At 36.6% G+C, this 27,742-nt stretch overlaps 1 protein-coding gene across 1 annotated transcript in view; it reads left to right on the forward strand.

Moving 5' to 3' along the window:
• The first annotated feature begins 10,698 nt into the window (after window positions 1–10,698).
• LOC131537514 (protein shisa-8) overlaps window positions 10,699–27,742 on the forward strand; it is a 65,069-nt gene continuing 48,025 nt past the window's right edge. Inside the window, exons 1-2 of the mRNA XM_058771034.1 lie at window positions 10,699–10,997; window positions 12,457–13,645. Coding sequence (XP_058627017.1) covers window positions 13,101–13,645 — 545 coding nt within the window. The 5' untranslated portion in view covers window positions 10,699–10,997; window positions 12,457–13,100. The remainder of the gene's footprint in view (window positions 10,998–12,456; window positions 13,646–27,742) is intronic.

Consider the following 27,742-nt stretch of genomic DNA (forward strand, 5'->3'; position numbering starts at 1 on the left):
AAATACAAGTTATACATCTTCTACCGTGAAAAAACAACGCCAAAACAATCCCATTGATTCACCCTGCTGAAAAAAACAATAGAACCCTGCCCAAAACACAATAGAAAATGTAATGGTTTTAATGGTTATTATGGGAATTGTATTGGTTTTAATAGAAACTATAATGGTGTCTACTGGTATGTGATGGATTCTATTGGTGGGATGTTAAATACTATCGGAAAAATGCCCAAAACACACTACAAAAAGGAATTTTGTAATGGATTTACTGGAAAAAGCTAATGCTTTATAATGGTATTTTAATGGAAACCATTAGAATTTCTGTGATGGTTTCTATTGGGCTTCTATTGGTTTTTTTTTTAGCAGGGCAGAGCTTGTTAAAAACACGAGTCTAATTGAAGAATTACACATATTTCTGGCTGCCTTACTGGCTTTTAAAAAGCTAAATTTACTATTTTAATAATAAGTCTGTCTTAGATAAATATTTTAAGGATCTTAATAAATTATCCAGCTGATCAAAGAGTCACAGAGCAGAACGTTTCCACAAAAGTTCATTCGTCTCTGTTTGTCAGATGATGAAGGTGAGAAAAGACAGTAGAAGTGAGTGAGAGAAAAATAGGAAGAGTACATCAGGCTAGAAAGAAAGAGTGATGAGAAATAGAGGTATAAAGTGATTGGGGAGTTGAGCTGATGGAAATGGAGGGACTAGGAGAGAGAGATGAGCTTGTTTGGAGGAGACAGGGAGGAGTTTGATTACAGAGACATTTTGCACCCTTTTTTTTTCTCAGTCTCTCCATCTATCCATCCATCTCACGCGCTTGCTCTCTGCCAGGGGAGCCGAACAGACGTATCTGGGAAAAACAAACATGAGGGATTATATGTCACAGAAACACACACGCATGAACACAAATCAAAACAAACACACCGAAAAGAGTTTTCTTGAAGGAGAAGAAAAAGGAAATGGATGCAGAAATTATGCATGATGGGGAAGGTCTGAAATATAGATGTAAAGCTGCCAAGGACAAGTGGACAGACACATAGGCTACAACATTCATGATTCAGTTAAAGAGTTAGAATGTCAACAGCAACAACAACAACAAAAAAAAACGACAACAAAAAACCCGTTATTTATTTTTTAATTTTGCAATGACATTTATTTTTTCAGGAAAAAATGAGAAAAAAAATAGGCTTGATGTTAACCTTCAGAAAATGATTGGATTGTAAAAGTGGGTGTTCTGTACCAGCATAAATGAGGGGAGGGGCTAAAAACAAGAGGTCATCTGAATAGGAAAGCCATTTCATTGGAAGAGTAAAGGTTTTTAGTCAACTTTTTTTTTCTTTTCAAAAATCATTCAAAATATGACTAAAATATGCATTTACGAATGTAAAAAGGTTAACTTTGATTTTATTTTGAACTAATCTGAATGAACTGGACTTTCAACTGCATCATATACGCATAATAAAACAGACTGAATCTAGGTAATCCTTTTCTCAGACATAAATGGAAGGGCAACAAGATCTGGACCTGTGGAACAAATCAATAGGTGGTATAGAGTGACTCCGCCACATTTACACATTTAGGACACTGTGTGTGTGTGTGTGTGTGTGTGTGTGTTTTCCTATAACTCCAACAAAATTTTCCCTAAAAAAAACATCTGCGCAGTACAAAAAATGCAGTGTCAGTTTAACACTTAAAGTGTCAATTTTAACACTACTAAAGATCATATATGGCCCCAATCTATCTAGTGTTAAAAGTACACCATTCGTAGTGTTGAATTTTTAGTGTTAATGTAGCACCTTACAGTGTAAAAAAATTTAACACCCCTGGTGTTGTTTTAATCCTTTAAGTGTTAATAATAAAGTATTCTTTTCAGTGCAAAAATAAAAATGCTATTGTATGGTGTTAACGTACAAGATTAGGCATAAAATCAAGAGTCTTCAGACAGATGTACAAATTCCAACGTTTATTTAACAAATGGGCAAAGTGGCAACTTTAAAGCATATACCAGATGTGTAGAGGTTAATTAGTCAGTCACATTCATTAAGTTTTGCATGGAAACATAAAATAGTTAATAAAACACATAAAATCATACCTAGACATTAACAAATATGACAGGTAGATTTGAACAAGATTGCAGCAAGATACTTGTTGACAGTTGTGTAGCATCCTTGAATTGTCCCTATCCACCTTTGTCCCATCAGCGAGCAGGTATGGCTGTGTGGTCTCTTCTACGCAATCAAGGTGTTTTTCTGGTTAGTGCCTGCAGATCAAAGACAAAAATAACAATTAAGGTCAGCTCTCCAATTGATTTTATTTTTATTAGTCTTTCATATACAACACATCTGGCAATATTTTGAGGCAGACAGTAAGTAGTGACAGAAATGTACCTTTTTGAAGATGTTTTTCAGCTTGACAGGAGGACATTTCTCCAGGTCCCTTGCAGCTTTGTGGTGATGGTGGTATCAAATGAATTAGGAGACAAATTGATGCAATATCGCTGTCCCATTCTAAATAACAGATATGACAACTTCAGCAAAAAATGACAATATCGCTCTCAGGAACCATTCTGCTAAGTTGACTGTGTAGTTGTCACACAGTGGCTCTGTTCACACCTGGCATTAGCATGCATCTTGGATGATGCTCAAGTGAACAAACAAGACACATATAGCCACATTCTATTACAGGGTTAGTTCAAAAATGAAAATTCCATCGTTTACTCAAACAAGACGTTCGTTATCTTTGAAACAACTGAAGATATTTTAATAGAATATAAGATTTCTGTCCCTTGATTGACGGTCCACGCAACTACCACTTGATACTTCATAAACTTCATAAAGAGATCTAATCCATAAAGAGAATTAATCCATACATATCATGTGGTTTAGTCCAAATTTTCAGTTTTTCTGTTTATGATCCCTGATCAATGTTTAAATGTGAAGAAAAGAAAAATAATTAAATCTGTTCATTGTATAAAGCGATCGATCGAGTCTCTTCAGAAAATTTGGACTAAACCGCTCGATTCATTTGGATTACTTTTATGATTTCTATATGAACATTCTGCACGAATGTGCCGCTGTGATTTAAGATGCTGAGATATGTCGTTTCTCCCACCGTGTCCGATATTAAAATTAGTGCGACACACTTTGCAAAAGTCGTGGGCTTGTTTAAACTTTACATGGCTTCGAGACAAGAAATTAAATTCTTCCGTCCAGCTGTTGTTAAATTTACACAAATATGTTTTTCTTCGCCGGAGCACCACCTGACTCTTCTCCTTCCATTTCTACCACTGATGGTAGATTCAATTTCCCGCGTCTACTACTTGCGCAGAAATCAACATGTTCTCACAGAATTCCGTGTAATGACCACAGACTTAATTAACCCCGAATCTGTGGTGGCATCACGGAATCGCCGAAAGCTCCGTGATTGGCTCACAGAAGTGACACCAATGTAAGTCAGTGACAGGCATCAGCCGTGCTCCACGCACGGATCCACTGGTTCAACACTTTAAATAGGAAACCCTTAGCATCAATATGCCGCCGCGATACTGGGAAATTTATCGTCATCATTATTGTTCAGAACTGGGTAGGTTTAGGGTAGGGGTGGGGTCAGGTACTCCAGTCAAAGTATAAATTTATATACAAAATATAACTGCATCGGAGTCACTCTTTTTACGTGGTCCGATGCAGCGCTGGTGTTGAACCAGTGAATCCGTGCATGGACCACGGCTGATGCCTTCTGTGAGCCCATCACGGCATTTTCGGCGATTCCGTGATGCCACCACAGATTCGGGGTTAATTAAGTCCGTGGTCATTACACGGAATTCTGTGAGATCAGGTTGGCAGAAATCTACAGTGCAACTGGGTTGTAGGTTGCCAGGTTGAGGTCACACATGGTATGAAATCTGTGTATTGTGTCGATTGTGTGAGGTGATGCGTTGGGTGATGCGTTTCATACAAGATCTGGCAACTGTACAACCTTGGAATAAAATATTGATGTGATTATTCATATAACTAGATTTGGGCCATACAAATTACGGGAGTTTCCCGGGAGAAATAACAAAACGGGAGGGGGGCGGGAGATGGGTGTGAAATACGGGAGACTCCCGCGAAAAACGGGAGTGTTGACAGGTATGGATTTATGCGTTTTGATATCTTAAATTAATAATTAGTAAATTCCAGGTGTGAACATAAACAGATATTGTGTGGCTGCCGGTTAAATTTTAATTTTTCATATTCGTTTGTGTGTTTAAATTTTTTTACTGTACACAGAATAACATATAAATGACACAGACTCAGAATTCTGGCTTCATCTTCAGTATTCTGCTCACTCCATCATCAGACTCCCCAGACTCCCAGTTTGCAATCTTATGAGAGGAGCTTCCTTCACTTGACACAGAAGTCTGGGCCAATTCTATTGAAAAAGAATGATAAAAATAAAAAAAATACTTATTTCAGTAATTTAATTTACATTAGGACTGTAAACTGTAAATATGGTAAAATAATTGTGATTACCCCTAATTTTGAGTATGCTGAGAGCTGTCTATAATACGGGTGTCAAATCATCAACTTATTTTTATTTACATCCTTCATTCTAGAGTCAATTAAACGACTGTTAAAGTTAATAGACACAAAACCTTGAGCAATATTCACATGGAGGCATTCCTGAAACAATTTAAGTATTTATTTAATCTGATTATTAAATACATTTATATAATTTCAATGAGTAACATGAGTAATAAGGCATCTTAAAATGAACATAGTGTACTACATTAGAATAAATTAACACGTTTAGAATTTACCTTACTATGAATTTATTATTATTAATTATTATTATTATTAATATTATAAAAATATTTAGGACATTATTTACCCAAAATAGCATGCTATATGAATTGATAAAGACTGGTTTCAAGCTAAAGTACCACCATGATCTGCCCATGGGCACTGAAGGAAATTGAAAGACTGACGGATTAACAGTTTAACTTACTTTTAACTCACTTTCACGATGCTTGCATAAACGTAATTGTCACAAGAAAAACTTGATCGCGTTTGTTTCTTGACACAGATATGAGCAGTGGCGCCTGCATGTGTACGGCTGTACGCACTGTGCGTACCATGAGCGCGCTAAGACTGACCTGAGATTTGCCCCACAAACATTACAGCAGTAAATTAGGCCCGTGTGTCCCGTATTTCTGTCGACTGAACCAGCCATGCCATTAATAATGAATGTATAAGTCTTGCATGCCAAAGTCAATTTCTGCTTATAAACATTACGTCAAATAGAAAGAGAAAATCGTGCAACACGCACCTTCATGAGATCGGGTTAGTCTACAACAATTAATTTGTAGCCTATTTTACAAATGGGAATACAACGAATTCATGACAATGTTTTACATTCAAGCTACCGGTAAAATTGATATGTTCTTTAAAATCATCTGGAATGCAATAAATTAATTTTTAAAGCTGTTTTTTTTAAAGCATTTGCTGCATGGATAAAAAAAATAGGCTAATAAATAATTCACATATCAGACAAAATTGCATTGCAGAAAATCCTATAAATTTTAAGGAATTCAGAGCAGAGCAACATAAAAATCAGAAAAAACATAATCGGGCCTGTTTTAGGCTTTTCCTTATTTTTATATTTTAGACGGTGATGAAAAATGACTAGCCATCTCCTCATTGGATGTGCCTTTAGAGAGAAATGCATCTTTAGGGATTACATAATGAAAGAGTTTTTTTTTTCGATTTGAATTATTTTGTTTTAAAGTAGTAATTTAAAGCTTTCTATAGATATATTTATCATATTTGTGACTCAATTAGTTGAATTTTGGTTCATCATTGTGAAGCGCTCCTGTTCAAGACAAGACAGCAAGCGCATCCTCTGTTTTCCTATTTATTTTATAAAAACACAACATTTTGTTGATATTGTGAATGCACACAAATAAAAGTAGACCCTTTACAGTTCCGAATGATGTATTACTCTTACCTTTATGAGCAAAAATTACAGCTTATTTTAAGTAGTTTCCACTATCAAGAAAAAAAATGCAAGTGACCGTTCTGGCGCCTCCATGTCCTGTAAAGTGCGCTTCAGCTTCCACTCTTCACACAAATGATTAGATATGCCCCTAGCGCACATTTATATAGTTCAGACATTTAAACATTGTGATATTCTTGAACTGTTTATATCTATAGATTGTATTTTAGGCAAGTCGTGATGATTTGATATGGCTAAATTGATCAAACATAGGCTATGATCAGCTCACTGTCTGCCGCTGGCGGCTTGGTCTTTAAAAAAAAACAACAAATTACATTTAACGAACAAAAAGTGCTCCAAACGTTTTTATAAATTAACTTTATAAAAAACGAAACAAAATATAATCACTTTACCATTACATACAAAGTGTGTTACATTTATTCTGCAAAGTGATATATATTTAAAATATTAATCATAACATAAAAATAATTTTTGATTAGTGCTGTCAAATGATTAATCGCATCCAAAATAAACGTTTTTGTGTACATAATATATGTGTGTGTTCTGTGTATATTTATTATGTGTATGTAAATACACACACATGCATGTGTATATTTCAGAAATATATGTTATGTCTATATATTAAATATATGTATATATAATATAAATTATATGAATATAAATATATACATGTAATACATGTACATATTTTCAAAATATATGCTCTATGTGTGTATATTTATATATGCATAATAAATATACAAAGTACACACATATATATTATGTAAACAAAAACTTTTATTTTGGACGCAATTAATCGCGATTAATCATTTGACAGCACTATTTTAGGTGTATCCCTATGAATTTGAGTATTTTGCATCCCCTTTATGTGTTTAAATTGCCTGTAAACTGTCCCACTGTGCTACAGACATATCATCTGTTTTGCTGACATCTTTTCTGTTTAAATATCACACCCAAATCATCAGCTTTTCTCTCTGTTTGCACCATTTTCCACCCACCTCTTCTTTTATTCCTGTAAAACAACACCAAAACCGCCTCCCTTCTTTCCGCCCTCTTTCTTTCTGGACCCGGAGTCAAAAGTAATTTGTACTGACTGACAGCTCCTGACAAACAGAGTGAGAGACAGAGAACGACAGAGAGGGGAAGAGGGGAAAGATATAAGGGAAAGAAAAGGGGGATTGGCTTGGTGGAGGTGAAAAGATGAAATGTAGGTGTTGTTTGGTCACAATATGAGATTAGGAAATATATGAGAGTGAGCCAATAAAAGCTGACTGATTGGATGAGTATTAAAAGTATTAAAAAGTATTAACTATTAAAACTAACACACACACACACACAAACTTCTTCGAAGTTAAATGGCATTGTATGTTTTCTGAAAGAAAAAAGTTTACACTAAGCCCTCTAGTGGTTTAAGCATAAATCTACATGTTACTTGTGGAGGAATATTGTTTTGGTATTTATGTGAAATCTCATGAATCTCATGGCTAGAAGTGTGCAGCTATGTCCATGGTTACAGATAAACTTCATCAGTGCAAATGTCACTAACAACATCAAAACCTAACCATAACAACATCTTGACCAAAGAAAGTTGGATCTATGAAAAATGTCATATATGCAGGTAGTTAGCTCATTATGCCACTGATGTTTTGACTGCAAATCGGTTGATTTAATATAAAATTACAAAAGTTTGGTAAAGTTAATCATTAGACACTTAGCTTATCAGGTGGAAATTATAACTTGGCAAGGATATATATAGACAAACAGACCGAAGTAGTAACTGGTTTATAGGCTAGCATTGTTACCAACATAAACATTGTTTTGTGAACTTAGTCAGTGCAAATGAGATGCTACACAAAGTATGTTGATTCGGGTTTTATTACAGCTAACGTTACAGTCACTTTTCCTTTTTGCTTCTTGGTTCGATGTTCAGTTTTGTGGCTTCAACTTCCACTGCATATAGTACCCTGCCCTTCTTTCCTTTATTTAAGGATATGATGTAAACACGCCATCTATGAATGATGAAAGTATGCAGTTTCTGGGGAAATCTGTCCCGACAGCTCTAAAATATAAATAATTATTATAGGCTTACCATCGGGTAAGGCAAAACACAGTTTGAAAGATGTTTATATGATGTACTCGCTTGTTTAAATTGTGTTAATTTCAAATAAAAAAGTACATAGTTTCTCTGTTACTAAGGCTTTTATGCTAAATGCGAGTAAAACCTCTTGCTTGGACGAACAGAATTCAGATCCTGGCTGAGATGAACCGAACAGACAGATAAACACAAAGCAAATGAGTACATGGGATTATCCAAGGCCACTTGCCTCCATTTAGAAGAGAAATGGCATGATCAGGCCGGAGAGAGAGAGAATATCTGAAATGATTAAAGATAAGTTTCCCCTGGCTTGAACGCTCATTGCCCCTTATTTCTCCCACAAGACCTCTGGACTCATCCGTTCCTTCCCTGTGGTGCTGAGAGCCGCTGTTGCACCAGAGCAATAATTCAAAAACACAGAACCAGAGAGAAGATCCGGAGACTGATTTTGAGTACAAAGATGCTATGGGAAGAGAAGGAAATAGAAAAACACATGGCGAAATGGCGAAATGACCAAGGTCATGGGTTCAGTTCACAGAGAACACCTTGAATGCACTGTAAAAGTGACAATGTAAATATGGAAATATAAGTGATCAAAATCAGTAAACACTGGATTGCATGAGATGATTCCCTGTGGCCAGAGAAAGTCTACGTTTTCCCCAGCTTCAAAATCCCTTTTTGCCGTTGGCTGCGGCCTGTTTTCTGAAACATCAGTGCTGTAGAGAAGCCCGTTTAAATGAGTCAGAAATATTTAACAGCAATCAGAGCTCATAGAGCCACTGGCAACCAAAACACTAAACAAAAACATTATCATATATGCAAATGATTCTCTCTTTCTCACTCTGTTCTTGTTGTTCTATACTTGACCTCGTTTATTTTCTTTCTCTGCTGCTTTTAATCCAACTCTCAGTGGGTGAATCACACGAAAGGTGTTGGAAAAGTGTTATGACCTTTACGATTTGTTGCATTGTGACAATATTTTTATGACAGTTAAACACATTTGTCAACTGTCAGTAGCAGCTCAGGCTCATTGGAAATACGTGACTACATTTTTGAGGAAATATATTGCTCTCTGTACATTTCACTGCACTTTTCAGGTGACATCCACAAGAGGTGCTATAATCAATATCATCGTTTTCTGTCTTGCAATTTTCAGTTTTTTTTTCTTTTTTTAAACAGCCTAGTGTAATGAAAAACAAAACAAAACAAACAAAAAAATGCATTCTGTGCAACATTGTGCAACATTGTACCAGGTGAGCTACTGAGCAAGTTTACTACAACAGAAAAGCCATACATATAGAGCTGGTTAAGTGATGCAAATGTCAAAATGTATTAGTTTACAAATAATGCACTATAGTTGAAGTGTTTTGAGGTTGTGACATTGTGCAAGGAATCGGGTAAAAATAATTTGCCCCTGTAATCATAATATGATTTTAATTTAAAAATGTGTTGGCTGACTTTATAGACTCTCCTCTCTTTATTTTTTTATGTTTTATTATTTATTTATTAATTAGAAAATTTTGTAGTTGTGATTTATGTATTATTCTATTTAAATGATACGTTAATGCTTGGTATTTTATTTTACTGAAATTACAGTGATAATATTGCAGAATATTAATTGCAGAATTTGTGGCAAATGGGTCTGTTATCTGTGCATTATTCTGTGTAGAAAAAAGGTAAAGACATTTAAAAACAATTATGTATTGTATTTTGTATTAGTATGGATGTATTAGTATTGCATTTTGCATTATAATGAATATTGGGAGGAATGCATTTAATGTTATCATGAAAACTGTCACAATGCAAAAAATATTTGATATATCTGGTACTCAAAACTTAGTTTTCTTATATAAATAAAAAAGCTAATAAATTTTGGCATTTTTCACAAACTACAACAACTACAGTCCTGAGTTTGAGTTCAAACATATTGCAAATTGCTTTAAGTAAAAAAGTCTGCAATTTGATTTTTTTTTTTTTTTTGTTCATTTGGGGTATGAAATTTTCTACAATATTCTACATTCTACAAATATTCACCCAAATATTTTTGCTTTTCCAAGATAAGATCTATCATTTCCTTAATTCACTCTCTCCTCAGTTCATATTTCTGGATCCACTCTTCTATCATTCCTTCCTCTCCTTGATCCCTCCGTTCTGTTAATCCCCTGCTGCTTCCTGCCCATCATCTCAGCCAAACCCCAAAAGAGCGCTGTACATGTGCACACACACACACACACACACACACACAGATTTGTGACCTGCTGTTTCAGTAAACAATGCTGCAGTCATCTGTTGAACCACAAGATTTTGTTTTCAGAGATAGAAAGAGAAAAATGCAATAGATAATTCACACACAAAAAATGGTAGCAGGTTGTGGAGACAGTGAGAGCAGGTAAACATATGGCAAAGTGGAGGCAGAAACAGAGGGAAACGACAGGAATATTTTTGAACAGTGAGAACAAAACATCGGACAAAGGAGGGAGAAGGTGTCAATGACAGAGAGAAAAAGGGAGAGGGGGGAGTCAGCAAACGAGATACGCTCATTCGCTCACGAGACACACTGAGTGAGAGAGTGTGAGAGAGAGAGAGGGAGGGAGAGAGAGAGGGAGCGTGAGCCACTATCATTCGTTCCTGACTCCACACGGGAACACACCATCCCTGGAACACGGAATCTGGCTGGGAACGGAGAAACGGGAATGCACTGGGACGGAAAAACTGAGGAGAATAAATATTACCTGCCATCTGTTGGTCTTCCTCACTCATCTGTCATCCACTGTCACTTTTTCTTTTTCTTTTTCTGAGGAGAACTTCTTCAGAGCCTCCAGTGAAAACACATACATATAGAGATATATCTATAACAATCCTATACATATATCAATATACAGTATGCCTGTTTTCATAAACAGCGTATGGGTAAGCCGATGGATTCAGATTCTACGCTTCAGAAGCATTTCCTCCGTTGTAGGAAGCTGATCTGTTGCATTCTGAGACGTGTGCATCTGCACCATGCGTCCACATGGAAAAAGACAGACACAGAGAGGGAGCTTAGATAGGTGCTTTGGGAGCTGGATTAGGTGTGCTGTTCTATCTTTTAGTATGTGTGTGTGTGTGTGTGTGAGCGTTTTGCGTTTTTTTGTGAGCAAAAATTGAGGGGCTTTAATGCTGAGACTCTCTTTCTTTCTTTATGTGTGTGTGAGTGTGTGGTAGATGATAGATGATAGAACTGAGAAGAAATGATAGAACTGAGAAGAAGAGGCCCCAAAGAAGCCAGGACCAGAGGAAAATGTGTTGATGTTGCTCAGGAGACTTCTCACTAAGGTTTCTTTGAGTATCAACTTTGTGTCAGATGTTTCTCCTGAAATGTCTTTGGAGAAACAAACAGAAAGCTAAACTAATATTGTGGAGAGCATAGCTCAGATTATTTTGATTTTGATTAGAATGAGTTTGAGTTCATACTAAAACTGCAGACTTTGGTGTCTTGGTCAAAACAGAGGATAGTTTGAGGCAATGTTGAGATTTCCGTTGAAACTCTCCTCTGGAGAACCACCCATTTTAACTGGAGACTGTGATCTAGAAGAAAGAATGGAGATGTTAGAGAGATCTCATCTGCGAGGATGTTTGTGAGCTAGAGAGAAGCAGAGAGCGTATGTAAACGAGAGAGAATATCTGATTAAAAGTGCCCAATGTGAGAAACAGCTGTATGCTCACACACAGAATAGAGTTCAGCAGATCAGATCAGACCTGTTAGTTTGAGATATTCAAAAAGAAGTGGGCTAAGAAGAGTTGTATTTGGGTTGTGTTTTGGCTTCCAATTAAGAGCATTCGAGTGGAAAAACAACAATCTGCAATGTTGCGCGTTCTGATCTAGATTTTACGATTAGCACATGCATCTTTAAAAGGTCCAACACATTGTATTTATGACAAAATTGTTTATTTTTAAAGCGTCCATGTTATGTGTATTACAAACAATTATGTAAAAATAATAAAATTATTATCAAATGTCATGATTATATTTTTTATATTTTATTTTACTTTATTATGATTACAATAAATCATTATATATAATTTATATTTATGTGTAATATTTACATTTATGTAAATATATTCTGATTTGTATCTATGTATTTAGACTATTCCAATTAACATTTATGTATTCACAACTGTCAGCAGAAATATTTGGGTGGCAATGCGTAGAATAAATTTTGATCCAAAAGTATATAGTCATAGTTTACATTTATATATTCAGACTTATACATATATATGTATAGTATAGTATACTTTTATTGCTTTTGTCACATGAACATCTTTAATCATAATCTTTTTTCAACTGAAAATGGAAATTTATGACAGTATGTTTGGTGTTTTGTCACAGGGGACAGAACTGAGCAGAAGGAAGACACCTTGATTGTGAAAATAAAAGCATCAGGAGGACTAAAGAACCACAGATATTCTTTTGAGAGAACAGAACAGTGCAAAACACTGAGAATGACTTGTGGAATACCTCCGAACTGTAACGTGAGGCATCTCTTCCTCGCTGGCATCACACAATGTTCAGTGGGACAAAGATCACGAATAAGGCTTGATTCCAACAGTGTCATTTCTTCAGGCTTCTGAATTGGAATTCTACCAAGTGTTGTTGTTTTTTTCTCGGGCCACGAAACAGTTTGTCTCAGGGTTAGATCCTCGAATCTGGAGTCTCTCCAAAGGGGAGGAATCTTGCTCGCTCTCACTCTCTCCCTGTAGTGATGACAACGGCGAGCACATTGTGTGCTGAAGTGCCGTGGAAAGCTCTCCGTCTCGTTCCCTGATGAGGGCTGCTTTCCCTGTATCAGCTTGCCGTTTAGGAGCCGGACAACAACAAGTCAGCATTAAACCTGCTCTAAACTTGGAGACAGAACTCTTTGCACAGCAAACTTACTTTCTTGGTTCACATTAACTAAACTCCGCTGGTTTAATTGTCCCCAGTGGCGCTATTGCATTCTGGGATACGCACTGTGGGATTATTCAAAGAGGATCATGGCTGCCTCACACCTGTTTTTGAATGTGTTGACTGCCGTTTTACTGTTGAGCTACGTTTCTTACGGTCAAAAATCCAACACTGCCAGCACAGGTGAGCAAGCCGCAAATCGGACGGCTGCTCCGTCTGGTGCCCCGGAGGTCACTCTTGCGACCCCGGGTTCAGACGCAGACGAAACCCTGTTGGCCGGGAGCCGCTGTTGGGGTTACTACGATGTAATGGGCCAGTGGGATCCTCCGTTTAACTGTAACGCAGGAATCTACCTGTTCTGCTGTGGCTCCTGCTACTATCGATTTTGCTGCCAGTTCAAGGTTCACAGTCTGGACCAGACGTCTTGTTCCAATTACGACACGCCGGTGTGGGCCAACACAGGCAAGCCAGCGGCTCCGGTGACCGACGTCCAGGAGGAACCAGATCGAGACCGCACTCACATGATTGTGTACATAATATGTGGAGTGGTGGCCATCATGGTGCTGGTTGGGATCTTCACCAAATTGGGCCTGGAAAAAAGTCAAGGAGGACAGACGGACATGACAAACTCCAGGTGAGTGGGTGTGAGGATGACTTCATTGCTTAGAGGTCGCTTGTTAAATAGATGTCTCATTTAAGTATCAACTTTGCATTAGATTTGGCTTCTTATAATTGCTGAATGAATTTTTGACATTCAATAAATGTACGGAACTGCAAAGATAAAGAGTTTTTATTGTAGACTTGGCAAATCTGAGCACTGTTTGAGTTTTCTTCGGAAACTGTAGAGGAAACACATTTGAGTGGCTTTTTCTCAGCAGAATAATCTGCTAAATAGGAGACTTAGACTAAAATCTCAGTTTGTTTGTCTGTAATTGCAGACTAGCTGTGTACAACCATAGGAGAACCATTTTGAGTTCCACAAAGAAATTTTTGTCATCTTCATTCTTAAAAATAAAGGTTTTATTTTTTTACATTTATATGGTTCCATGAAGAACCATAAGAGCTGTTTCTTGTTGGCTTGTAGGAGGTTCTGCAGATTATTGAAAAGTTCTTGACACTGAGAAAGAAAAAAATGGTTCTTTTAGGAACTATTTACTGTAATGTTCTTTGGGGAATGGTTCTTCTATAGCATTGCTGTGAAACCCCCCATGTGCAATGTTTATTCTTTAGAAAACTATATATATGTTTATGCTTTGAAGAACTCAGAAACCAAAACTCCAATCTGAAGAACATATAATGTAACGTCAAGATCTTTTTTTAACCTAAAAAAATCATAGGCTAAATCCAGCTCAAGAACTTTATATAGTTTTCACTCTAGTGAAAAAGCTACTATATGATTACAGATTATATTGTTGTAATAACTTTGTATATTTTTAATGATAGGAGTTCTCAAGCTGCATAAATTCTACGAGTTCACATGCTCTCCAGCATAATTTAAGACAACCCTAAGAGCATATTTATGCTCCAGTGGAAGAAAGAACATCTGACCGTCTGTACAAAGAGTCACATAATCAGTGTCACAAATTTGCTTATTTGATTAGTAACCTAGAAATAGAGCAGAATCTGAAATCATTTTTCATTTTTTATGGAAACTTTAATTGTTTCACACATTTCAAAATCCAAAACGTCTCTAGCTTTTAAATCAGTTTCCAGTTTTTCAGTGCGGTTTCAGACTTCTGCGGCCTACTGTATTTCTAAGATCATACACTCATGTTGATTTCTCAGAGCTCAGCTTTTGTTTGAATGGAACTGTACAGTACTAGCTGCGATTAGTTCAAAAGAAGAAACACAATGCAACATTTATATTTTTGTACTCCTCTATTATGTGTTCTGACTATATGACGTTTGTAAAATGCTTTTAATGCACTCAACACCATCATAATGTAAATAAAGTTGACACTTTGGTCTCTCTTCAGCACGGGGAAGCGTAGTGCTGTCCTCCGGGGGCGGGAAGAGTAGGACGTCAGTCCAGCTATCTGTCTCTCATCCGTAATGTGGTATGGCAGACAGACACCACCATGATTTAATGAGGGATATTGATAAGGGCTGGAAGCATGCCATGCCCGAGATAGAAAGCGGCGCGCGCGAGAGAACAAATGATAGATTATCCGTCGTCTGCTGATTTTAACGGGTGGGTAAAAACAAATCTCTTACACTTCGTGACGGAATAAAAAAAGTCACATGGCAGAAACGCATTTCTGAATGTAGGCTATTAAAATTAATAAGAGTTTCTGTTGGTAAAGATGAAGGATGTGTATGTGTGAGATGCGCACAATGACAAAGGCAGTGTTAGAAGGGCAAGCTAGTGAAGTGTATAGCCAGCTTGTTAATTTAACATCATTTATCATAGGAAAGCTTAATGAGGCTCGATAAATGGGTGCCAAAAGTAGTGAATAAAGTGTCATAATGGTGCAACTAAACATATCCAGTGTCTATTGGGACGAAATACAGAGGCACATTGAGGAGAGAAAGAGAGTGATTCTATTGACCAGCTCTGAGAAATCCAATGAGGCCAACATGACTGGATTCATCCAACACAAACATGGGCCAGTGTAGAGACCAACGTGCTCGCACACACATACACAAACCCATCCTATGCCACTGACCTTATAAAATCGCAGGGTCAGAACAGTGACTAATGACTGGTGAAATATCTAGAAACTGAAATGACGTGCTTCATTTGAGTGTGCGAGTGCGCGCTGAGCAAACCGACCGTGCCGGCTTGAGACGTTCAGGTTTTATGTTTTTATGCAGAATCTGACCTTTAATAATCACCTTTGGTGTATTTGAAGGGCGTATCGCGTTTGAGGGCGTTTGCAAATGTGTGGGTTTGTTTTCATGTGTAAAATCAATTCAATTCAGCATGAAATTATGCTTTTTTGCCACTACTCGAGTGATGGTTGGACTGTGCGAAAGCTCTGCTTTCTACTTGCATTATTTTTATGTGCGTGCTTGACAAGTCTCTTGGTCAGACATGGCAAGTTTTACTAAGACAAAGTTAGTAAACGGAGAGCCAGAGAGTCTTTGAGAGAACATTTGTGTGCTTACGAAGTAAACATCGTACATCCGTGCTGAGTGCCTCTATTACACGATCATCCAGGCAATAATGGAAGTGGCTCTGTAATGTATTTTTAATGTCTAAAATGTGTGAACATGCAAATAAAGCTTCACATTGAGAGGCTGGGAGAAAAGAAAGAGCACAAGAAGGACAAAAGTAAGGGCAGAAACTCGTAACTTTTTTAATGAGTGTGTCCTCAGTAAACACTCAGATGCCTGCTTTATAATACAAGCACCATGTTGCCAGGAGTTAGCAATAATAGCAAATATTTGTCAATTTGAAGAAAAATAGCTAACAGTGGGCTATGTTGCAATGTAATTTGTAATCTCTCAGTCATCAATATATTGCATATTTTTCCTCCTAAATTAAAAACTACAGAAGTTTGAAACTAAGAATTTAAAGGGATAGTTCAACCAAAAATTTTGTCATCATTTACTCACCCTCATGTCGTTCTAAACCTGTATATGTTTCTTTCTTATACTGAACACAAAAGAAGATATTTTGAAAAATTTTGAAAAACCAAACAATTGTTGGTCCCCATTGACTTCCATGTAGGGAAAGAAATACTATGGAAGTCAACTGTTTGATTACGAGTGTTCTTCAAAATATCTTCTTTTATGTTCAACATACAAAAGAAACTCATACAGGTTTGGAACGACATGAGGGTGAGTAATTGATGACAAACTTTCATTTTTGGGGGAACTATCCCTTTAAATATCATCTTAGTAAGACATATTATTGAGAGATATAGAGTAACAATTTAAGTTTAAATGCATTTTATGTAAGTAGTCTGCTTTAAATCTCATTGATTACAAGTTATCAGAATTTCATCTTATTTTTTTGGCTATATAAATATTATCAGCTGCACCAGATTGCATATTTTTGCTTAGTTCAGGCCTCCAAGCGTTTTCATTCTTGAGCATGACCTTCATATTTTCCTATATGAGCCATACAAGCCCGATGTATCAAATATGACACAACAAAAAACACACATGCAAAATAAGGGTTTAATTGGGTTTATAGAGTTAGGAGCCCTCCAAAATTAACAAATAGATCTCTCGGTCCTCATTTATAAAGCGTGCGTATGCTCAGATTTGATCTTAGAGTGTGTGTACGCTTAAATCCACGCAAACGCTCATATTTGTAAAAACGTCTTTGACATGGAAAAGTGCTTCAGGTTTTTGGAAATGTAAGCTGTTCTTTCAGCTCGCTGTTCCAAATTAAATCATTTGGATGATGACTGCGATCTTTTGCATGTTAATGACATTAATTAGGAGTCATTTGCAAGGCAGGGAGCTGAAACCATTCATTTGCGCGCAAGTTCAAGATCATTTACGATTCATAGATTTCACATCTGAAAGAAAGGCGTACGTGTGTTTTCTGCACGTACGTTCATTCTATGAATCACACGTACGCATATTTGAGAAATGATCGTAAGATCAAATTTAGGGTGGTTTCTGCGCAACACAGAAATGAGGCCTCTCATGTGTGCATTTGAGGAGCTTGTGGTTTAATTTACGGATAAACCTCGCCACAGATTTCTCTTTCTCTGATTTCGTAGAGTTTGTTTGCTAGTCTATATTCAGCTTTACTGGCCAGCAGACAGGGCCCACAGAATACAGTGGTGCCCCATTAAAAATGCATTACGACTTCTGATAGAGTTGATTCCCAAAGCTGGTCCTGGAACTATTAATGTGCCAGACAAACAAACTGAGCTCTGCAGTGAGGCCACCAAGGCGAGCAGAAACCAGCGGGAGACGTCTCACAGGTCCATCTATACAAACCTCATGAATACACTGAAACCTGCTGCACTTCACTTAGCCACAGGTCAAATACTCCCGGGTGTTTTTCACAGCTTTTCAGAAGCAAAGAAAGGGCAGAAATGATGAGAACTGATGCAGAATGACTCTTGACACATTTGGCAGTGTAATGAGAAAGTGCAAAAAACACAAAAAGCAGGCTCAGAAAAAAAAAAAGAAATTTAATCTATAAAATTGTTATGTATTTGCTTCCTCACAAAAGCTGAAATTAATGTTAAAATCAATGGTAAAATTACTGGAATATATATATATATATATAAAAAATTGTGAAGAATTTTAACATAAACATATGCTAAACATATTTCCACCTCCTGAGGAGTTTGCTAATTACTCTGCCCACTTGTAAATTTCCATCAACAACAAATCATACATATGCTAATACGTCTGTTTACCTTTTTATGAACTTTCTAATAAACTAAGTTGTGTTGTTTTAGTCCTACAATAAACCTTCTTGCCCTCCATAACGTGCTGATGCATGTTGCTAATAGTATCCCATTAGCTTGCGTTAATTGTTAGTGTAAAATTTAGTATCGCCTTGGGGCTGGTTAATTGTTAGCATAAAATACTAGTTTTGTAATGTTTCCCCTAGTTGCACTTATTGTTAGCATGTTAACACTAACAAGTGGGTTATTGCAATGACATGTTTGGCTTTGAAATCCTGCTCACTGCATATATTTAATTGCGAACAATGTTGTCTTTACCAGTAATTAGCTTCCCAATTAACTGTAGCACAGCCTCATCAGTGTCATTGTGATATTGTTTCCTGTCTGAGAACATAGTTTGATAAGTCATTGTCTGTCTTTGAAAGCGTCTCCAGAGGGAAAAAATGTAGCCTATAGGCCTATATATAGAGGAGGCTGGGGGCTTGTTGTCATGCAAGGAAGTTGTCAGAAGCACTATATCTCAAGATTTTGAGTCAAAGGTCCAATTACATAAATGTGTGTTTTCTATTTAAACAGTGACTTTGTGCATTGGTTTGAAATATCTACTGTAAAATCATCTTAAAATAAATTTCACTATCATAGGATTTTATAGCTGTTGAGTATCAATTGAAGGTAATAAAACTGAACAAATTCTATTAATTGTAATAATAATTAAAATATAAATATTAGATGAAAAATATGACTATGAATAAATAAATAGCAATGTTTTCTTGCCCTGGCAACTAAATGAAATCATTTTAAGGAAATAAATAAATAAATATTACTACTAAATACTAATAATACTATAAAACTAGATTAAACATTAATAGTAATATTTAAAAAAAAAAAAGACAAAAAGCACAACAAAATTACAAACAAACAATAAATAATGAAACTAAAATACTTAAAATTAAAATATAAAATTATAGAGTTTTAGTTTACCTAAAAAATTCAACTCTCAAGGGTATTTTTCATATATGTCAGGTAGAGGCAGGTTGTCACATTTTTTTATGTTGTATATTTACAATATCTGCTTGCTAAAACAATGCTTTTTTTTTTTTGCTTTTTTTTTTGTGCTTAATAATTTTGCTTGGAAAATATTAAATAGCCTATTAGCATTTCCACTTTAAAAAAGCTTCCCTGTGTGACAACTTTCCCCGCTATAGGTTGTCATGTGTTAACTGATCTATGCTTTGTTTTCCCCCTGGGCAATAATGGTGGAAATGTTCCATTTTTTATTTTTTTTTGTAGCCAAAACTAAAACATTTTTGTTTATACAGAAATTGACTGTGAAATATAAACCTATACTAAGAAATCTTCAGTAGAGTCAAAAGTGGGACAATTAGCCCCAGTCTCCTTTACTATTTCTCAACAGAATGTCCTGTTGGTTGAAGACGTGACCTATCAGTTTCTCTGCATGCTTGGACACATTGAGCTGTGGTGCTCATGCAGGTGACAGAAAATGGGAAAGACTCATCTTCTCATAATTTCCTGTCAGTTTTATTGAGTGTATCTATCATTAAAAACTGCACCCCTAACCTCACTTTAGCCCCTTTGACACACCAATAGCCCATCACACGGACAGATACGCATGTTCACACACACGTCCTGTTCCGCTTCATTGAAGATTGAGAGGGCTCAGAGGGCTTTTGGCAGCCCAAGGCTCAGCTATCAGAGCCCTTTGAGATTAGCAGTTTCACTGCATGTACCTGTCTATCAATGCCTCGGTGAAGAAGCTGAACCACACGTTACACACAGACGGACATCACTTTGGCTATAAAGGTGACCGTCTTGTAAAGTTACTAAATGGACCATTGCGCCCATGATTGTTGCAATTCCTCTAGGAAACAGCCTCCCTTAGCTCAAGAGCAAAGATGTCAGTGACGGATGCTGCCACTACGGATGGATTAAACACCGATTACAGAGCTTCACCGCAGGATACTGCTCTGCCCGAGATTTCATTTTGACTTAAATACCATGAGGAGTAAAAGGCTAAAAGCAAAAAAATGATGTATTTTGCAGGGGCGACATCAAATGATGTCAGAAGGCAAACTAGTCTAACGGCAGAAAGACATTACTAAAAGGGACAGTTCAGCCAAAAATAAAAATTGTGTCATTGTGTACTTACCCTCATGTTGTTTTATTCCAGCATGACTTTGTTTTTCTATAGAGATAATCTTGGCTACTCTTTTCTATATAATGAAAGTAAATGGGGACTGGGCAACCCAGGCTCATTGGGAAAACAAGCCAGTGGTGACATTTCCGCAATATGATATTGTGTTGTTTTTGCATGCTTTGTGCACTTTCAAAGTAAACCATCCAGTGAGTGGAAACAGACAAATATGAATCTGGCAGTGATTCATTACGTTAGTTGTTGTACGTATCTCTGCTGTTCGTTAATGAAATGTCTGGTAATTGGCGCTAAAAAGTTCATGCTAAAGTATACCACTGACAATAAAAAAGTTAACAGATAGTGTTAACAAAAGCTAAGCTGAATGCATTTGCTGAAGCAACCATTCTATAGCTTGCTTATACAAGCGGAACACTGTACTAGGTGAGCTACCGAGCAAGTTTGCTACGTCAGTAAGGAGGTGATTATGTGATGCAAACATCAAAATATATTAGTTTACAAATCATGCACTGTGGTAAGAGTGTTTTGAGGTCATAATGTAGTACTGGCCAAGGAATCACGTGAAAATATATCATTATTAATCGAAAATCTGCCCTATTTATAATTTGTGTGAAAAGGAATAAATGTTATAAATGTTTTATAGCCACTAGTGTTCATTTCAGCTGGAAACTGCAGTGAATTGTATATAGGTATGTTGTGAGTTTTGCAAAGATGTAGGTAGAGGCAAGTTTTTCCAATGAGCCTATGTTGGGACTGGGGATGTTAAAGTCTATAAATGACAAAAGACAAAAAAAAAAAAAAAGTATCATAAAAGTGGCCTATTCAACCCCAAGTCTTCCAAAGTCATACAGTACAAGAAATATGCTACAAATCATTATTTACTGTTAATATTTGTCTCAGGTGAAGCTCTTGACATGGACTACAAAAGTCATATTGTAAAGACAAAATAGATGCCATTTGATGCCACTGGTGCCCAATGACATTGGTTCTTGTATGTCTAATGACCAAGGCTTGGAACATCTTGTATGGATACGGTAGTTTTACGTTGTTGTTGTTTTTTTTCTTTACAACTACAGTGCCCTTTCACTTTCACGATGGATAAGGTGTATAAGAGTGGCCAGTATTATATATATATATATATATATATATATATAAATAAAATAAATAAAACCTTTTTGTGAAGAAAGAAAGTCACAGGTTTTGGATGACATAAGAGTGAGTAAACAATGATTTTTATTTTTTTTCTCTTTAAATGTAACATCTCTTTTCATTCAGTAAAAAAATATCTGGACAAAGACAAACAAACGTATTCTGATTCAGGAGGCTTTTGCACCTGCACACTTTAAAATAATTTGGCCTCAAAAAGTAAATCTCCTTTTCATGCATACAGTACACGTGAAATGGACACGATGAACCATGCTGACTTCAGTTTAAAAAGCTGTAGATGCCTGTGGTGTGTGTGCGTGTGTACTGTTTTTGGCTTCCACCACACACAGAGCGTATTTGTGGTCCCCAACTGTTTAATGGTAACACACACGCAACACACACAGCCATTTTACAGCATTACATAACGTGGGGTGATATTGAATACACCCCGGGCACAGTGTTTGACATCACTTAAATGCATCTCATTTCCCACCCTTGTAATATAGCTAATGAACAGCAAACTTAATACACACACACACACACACACACACACACACACACATACTGTATTCATACAAACTCTGCTCTAAAGTTTAGTGAACTGCCTCACTGTCTACATAGTGAGCATTTTGACTGAAATTGAACCTCATAGTGCTCTATGATAGCATACACATACAACAGAAATCAGAGTGCTGGAAGACCCAACTTACACTTAAATCCAAGTTTGATATTAACATGTAGCTTAGTTAATGCTGCTATACTCAAATAAATAATAATAATAATAATAAAGTTAAAAAAAACAAAACAAATATAGAGTTTGTTGCAATGCATTCTGAGACTGCCTTCATCTTCTTCTCATTTTGAAATAAGGTATCTTAAAAGACAGCATAATGTTGCTGCATAATAGAGTTTGACATTAGCATGTAGCTTAGCTGCTAAACTCAATAGGAAAATATAGACAAAACTACTGTATTTGTTATTAATGCTTTTATTCTGCCATCTAGGAGAGTTTGTTCCAAGTGTATTCTGTTATTGCCTTCTGTGTGAATATCCTACCTTTTTGAACAGCTTTCATGTGAAGAGCATACTATGATACTTTGAAATACTTGAAAAAGTAGGGAGAGAAAGTTTTGAGAGATAATACACATATGTGGCTTCAAAGTTGTATTTAAGTGGATTTATAGAAAAACATATTGAACTGCTAGTTTGTGAGGGATGCATTAATCTGTGTGTATGTTACCTCATAAATATTCATTCACAACTTCCTCAGGCCACTTATGGACTTCATAACACAAACGTCTGCAGACAGAGAAACAAAACAGACAGAAGGATCAAAGGCTGAAGGGGAGGTTGAATTGCTGTATGCCATGTTTTAAGGAAATAAAACAATTACTGAGAATACTGTATAAGTGTATTTGCAATTGAGAGCCAGTAAAAAGTTTATTACATAGTGGCATAACCAGGTGCAATGCAATAACATGACAAGCAATTTTGATTGTTTATTAGTTTTTGTCCAAACCATCCATGACTGCAACTTGATATTTTGGTTTTCGTTTCTTTTGGGGTGGGATACGCAGTAAAAAGTTCTGTGTCTAAAACACATAAAGTGTTTTGTATACTTCTGGTTTACTTTTCTATTCTATTTCAAAGTTGTTGTTTTTTAATCTTAGACCAGTTAAATAATTTTTTTTATCTCGTAAAAATTGCTATGCATTAAAGATCCATATGTTAATGATTAAAGTCCATGCTCCAATAGTTTTTATCCATTTATTTTGAGCAGAAATGTGATTTTAATGGAGAAAATCAAAATATGAAGTTGGCACTAAGATTTGCATGCACAGATATTTAGTACCCTAAAAAGTAAAATGGCCAGGTTTGGCTTAGCTTCAATTTAATTCCCAAACTATGAAACCATTTTCCTCAACTGCAATGTCAGCTTAGCATGCAAACTGGTTTTAAGTAAAAAAAATATTACCTGAATCAACCTGACAAGACTAGGTTACACAAAAATATGGTCAGATCCAGTAAAAATTGGTAATTAGCATAAGAGATACAAGTGTAGTTAGCCCCACTTCCAGCGAAATCTCATTGGTCTAAAATTCTGCTTCACATAATTGTATTTTGGACATCAAGTATGTTCTGATTTGATGTTTATGTTTTCAATGTGACTTAAAACTACTTGTTGTTGGAAAATTGCCCCATTTGCGCTGCTCACAAGAAATTCTTGAATTGCTGTCGAAAATAATCTAAACAGAGGAATGTAAAATGGCACAAGTGTGTTTTGACCTTCACAGTGAGTTGTGTGTTTGTGCATGTGCTTTGTGTCTTAATCACATTGATGGAAAGTCAATGGCTAATTTGCAATTTGTTGCAGCAATTGAGTACTTTACCTTCTCTCTCTCTCACCTTGATCCTGAATTACTGCTGCACAGTTTCTGTTAATCCCACATAAAAAGAGACAGCGAAAACACAAAACAGTGCAGTGATAAGTATCACCAATGAGCTGCTCAGAGCTGAAGCCCTGCGGGAGGAACGATTCTTTCCCTTTCCATGTCTCACCCCTCATTTCAGAGGCTCAGCGCTGCTCAGTCATCCTGAACGGACTTGTTCCAGGGGGGATGGTGGGATGGGGTGTGGGGGATTGTCAAAGCTGAGAGCAAAAGAGAGGACCTGATTGAGACCAGGGGGTGTAGGGTAGGGATTGTACAGATATTTATCTTGATCTCTGCCCTGTCAATCAAGCTACACACACTGGAGACATTTACAGTCGATGGGAAGATGAGGGAGATAGACGAGTGAGTGGAGGAAGGACTCAGCGTGAGAAGTGGCAGAGAGAGGGAAATGTATATTGTTTATTTAACTGATGAATCTAGTGGAATCACGGAATGAAGGATCATTCTTTCAAACAAATGCGTTCTATTTTAACTTGATGCACTGCCTCGAAAACAATGCTCATGGCGTGAGATGCTGAAAAGAAACATCCATCTGATGCATACAGTAATTGCAGTAATTAAAAAAATTATTTAAAAAAAAGGGTTTCAACCCTGGTCAGAGTTTTCAACCCTGACTACTTGGCTGAGCCAATACTGAAAATTAAAGACTATTAACAAATATTAATTGCAAGTATAAAAATGCGCCTAAGATAGATTTTTGTTTTGTTTTGAACAACCATTAGCCCCTGCAGAATTCTTCATATCTCCTCTATAAAGCATGCAGGTGAAGTCTGACCTTTACACGAGGAGGTGCAGGTCCACCTGGAGGTTCAGGTCATTCATCTTGGAGGTGGAGTACGGTTTTGTCTTGTTCCAGAGAGGAGGGCGGTTGGTGTGCCAGTTGGTGCAGTGGTGCAGGATTGATGTTTTTATAAACCTTCACTCAGCAAAGGTGCCGGTGGTTCATCATTTCCCCCTAATTGCACCGTTGTGGACTGCGGTGTGTGCACCAGTTAAGTCAGCCGGCGTGAGTGAGAGAGTGTTTTTTTTCAAGTGGATTAAATACCTACGTGACGCATTCATCCTCATAAGGGAGTGATAAATGTGTGTGTATGTTGGATTTATTTTCTCTCTTTAACCCCACATCACATTCTGCCATTCAGTTCACTGAACCTGTTCTAACAACATTCTGGTCTTCTAGTACCCAGAGCAAAAACCCTTCTGTGTTTCTTCCACAAGCACATTAGCTCGAGTACAGCTGACCCAAATTGAAGTGCTCGGCTCAAACCACATGTCCATTGTGGATGTGTTTGGAATTCTCTGTGCGGCCGGCGTCGCAAATGGCTGTTGGTTTTCAGACAGTAGAGCCGATTAACTTGATTTAGGATTAAATTGCTTGGACAAAATTTCATTTACTGCTTACCTCTGGCTGAACAGCCCACATTACAAGCAAAGATACACACAGAGCTAATGTTCTTCTTAATGTGTAGTGTCTTTACATATTTATATATGCATATGTATCTTGTTCAAGATTTTTTTTTAAAAGGAATATTAACTTTTATTCATCAAGGATGCATTAAATTGATTAGAAATGACAGTAAAGACTTTTACAGTACATTGTAATGTAAAAATGCTTTTATTTTGCTCTTTGTATTCATCAAAACATTCTGAAAAAAAAGCACAACTGTTTTCAACATTGAAATTAATAAAAAGCATTAATGAATTAGAAAGATTTCTGAAGCGATACTTGAAATGACAATTCTGTCATCATTTACTCACCCTCAAGTTTACAAAGAGTTGATGGTAGCCACTGAATTCCACAGTAATTTTTTCCATACTATGGAAGTCGATGGCTACCGTCAACTGTTTGGTTAGCAACATTCTTCAAAACATCTTTGGTGTTCAACAGACGAAAGAAACTCATACAGGTTTGGAACAACTTGAGGGTGAGTAAATGATGACAACATTTATGGATGGAGTAATGTTTTAAAACATACAGATACTGGGCAATTTAGTTTAACAAATGACACTTGGAATATAGATTTTGTAATGATTTATACAGGTTAAATAAACAGAAATGCCAGTTTGTTGTTTGGGAACCACATTAACATTTATCACTACATCAGGTGGCTAAAATTAGAATCAAGTGCAAATTAGAAGAACATCATTAAAGAGAAAGGTCACACATTATAAAAACCTCAATAAACTAGTCTGGTTTGGTCACAAGCTTTAAAATGCTTCAAATGATCAGCCTGAGTCCCTTAAAAGGGTGGTTGTTGAGACTTATGAGTTTGGAAAGGGATTCAAAGCCATTCCCTAACTATTTAAAATTCATTGTTATTTGATGAATAATATCACCTTCACCCATAAATACAGTCCACACTAAATTCCAGTATCAATGAGACCACATTTTGAAAAAGGACAAACCTTTTCATGCTGGTTGCTTACTTTCACAGCGCTAAATTGAATTGAAGTCGTTCCTGAATCTGCTTACAGCCTATCAATTCTCACTTTTTAAAAAAATGTATGCCTCTTCTGTCTCTCTCTTTTAAAAATATCCCAGAATTCTCTCTCTACCCCTTTACCTAACACTTTTATTTCATTGCACGCACACACATTCTCAAATCTCTTGTGCGTTCAGACTGAAAGCTCTGTCTCCCCTCAGTAAATACTCTCAAATCGCTCACGGATTTTATCTGAATCCAGCGTTTTATTTCTCACCTCTCTCTGACATCTCTTAGGAAAGTGTGTGTGTGTGTGTTGTAATGCAGGCATGTAATTCAGCGCTCGGGTTTAGCCCAGTCAGCTCTACATTTATTAACACAATTTACACAGTTATAGCAATGCAGCAGCCAGGATCAACGTGACGCAACCATAGAAGGACACAGAGCCACACACATTCATAAAAAGCACGTGCCCTTGAGTGAAGTGCAGTATATAAACCCAATATTCCCGCTGGCCCAGTTTAAAAACAGGCAATCAATGAAAACTGACCTGTTCATTTGAAAGCTAGGAGGTATGGCCCTGCATTTCGCCCTCAGAGTGTGTGCATCTGTTTCTCCGTCTCCTCCCTGATAAGGCCATAATGAAACGTGCCATTATAAAACAAAACGAGTTGGTCTGGAGGAGAGAAAATTAGTTCTTTGATGGAGTTCCACAGGGGACGAGATCACAGGACGTCTATATGAGAAAGATCAGAACACAACCTCAGCAAAGCACAGAGAGAGACATGAGAAGGAGAAATGAAGCTCTTTAATGTGGAGGTTTTTGCATTTCTCAACCAAAAAATTAACGTTCTTCATGTCTTTCCATACCTGTATGAGTTTCTTTTTACAAAGACCTACTTGTTTCACTTTTCCATTCTATAACAATAAATGGGGACAGCTTTAAAGCTTCAGAATGACAAAGAGCACCATAAAAGTATCATAAACGTAGTCCAAATGCACTGTATTTCAAGAATTACAGTTTGCTTTATCTCCTCTGTGTGGTTTGCTTATACTGTGCATTATGAATGAATGAAATGACAGTAACACACTTATTCTAGTTTTATGCAGGTGTCACAATGATTGATATACTGAACATATTACATTTACATTTAGTCATTTAGCAGACACTTTTATTTTTTTCCAGGATCTGTTTTCCAGCATTTATTTAAAATGGAC

Source organism: Onychostoma macrolepis, chromosome 03 (assembly GCF_012432095.1).
Source record: "Onychostoma macrolepis isolate SWU-2019 chromosome 03, ASM1243209v1, whole genome shotgun sequence".
NCBI classification, from domain to species: domain Eukaryota; kingdom Metazoa; phylum Chordata; class Actinopteri; order Cypriniformes; family Cyprinidae; genus Onychostoma; species Onychostoma macrolepis.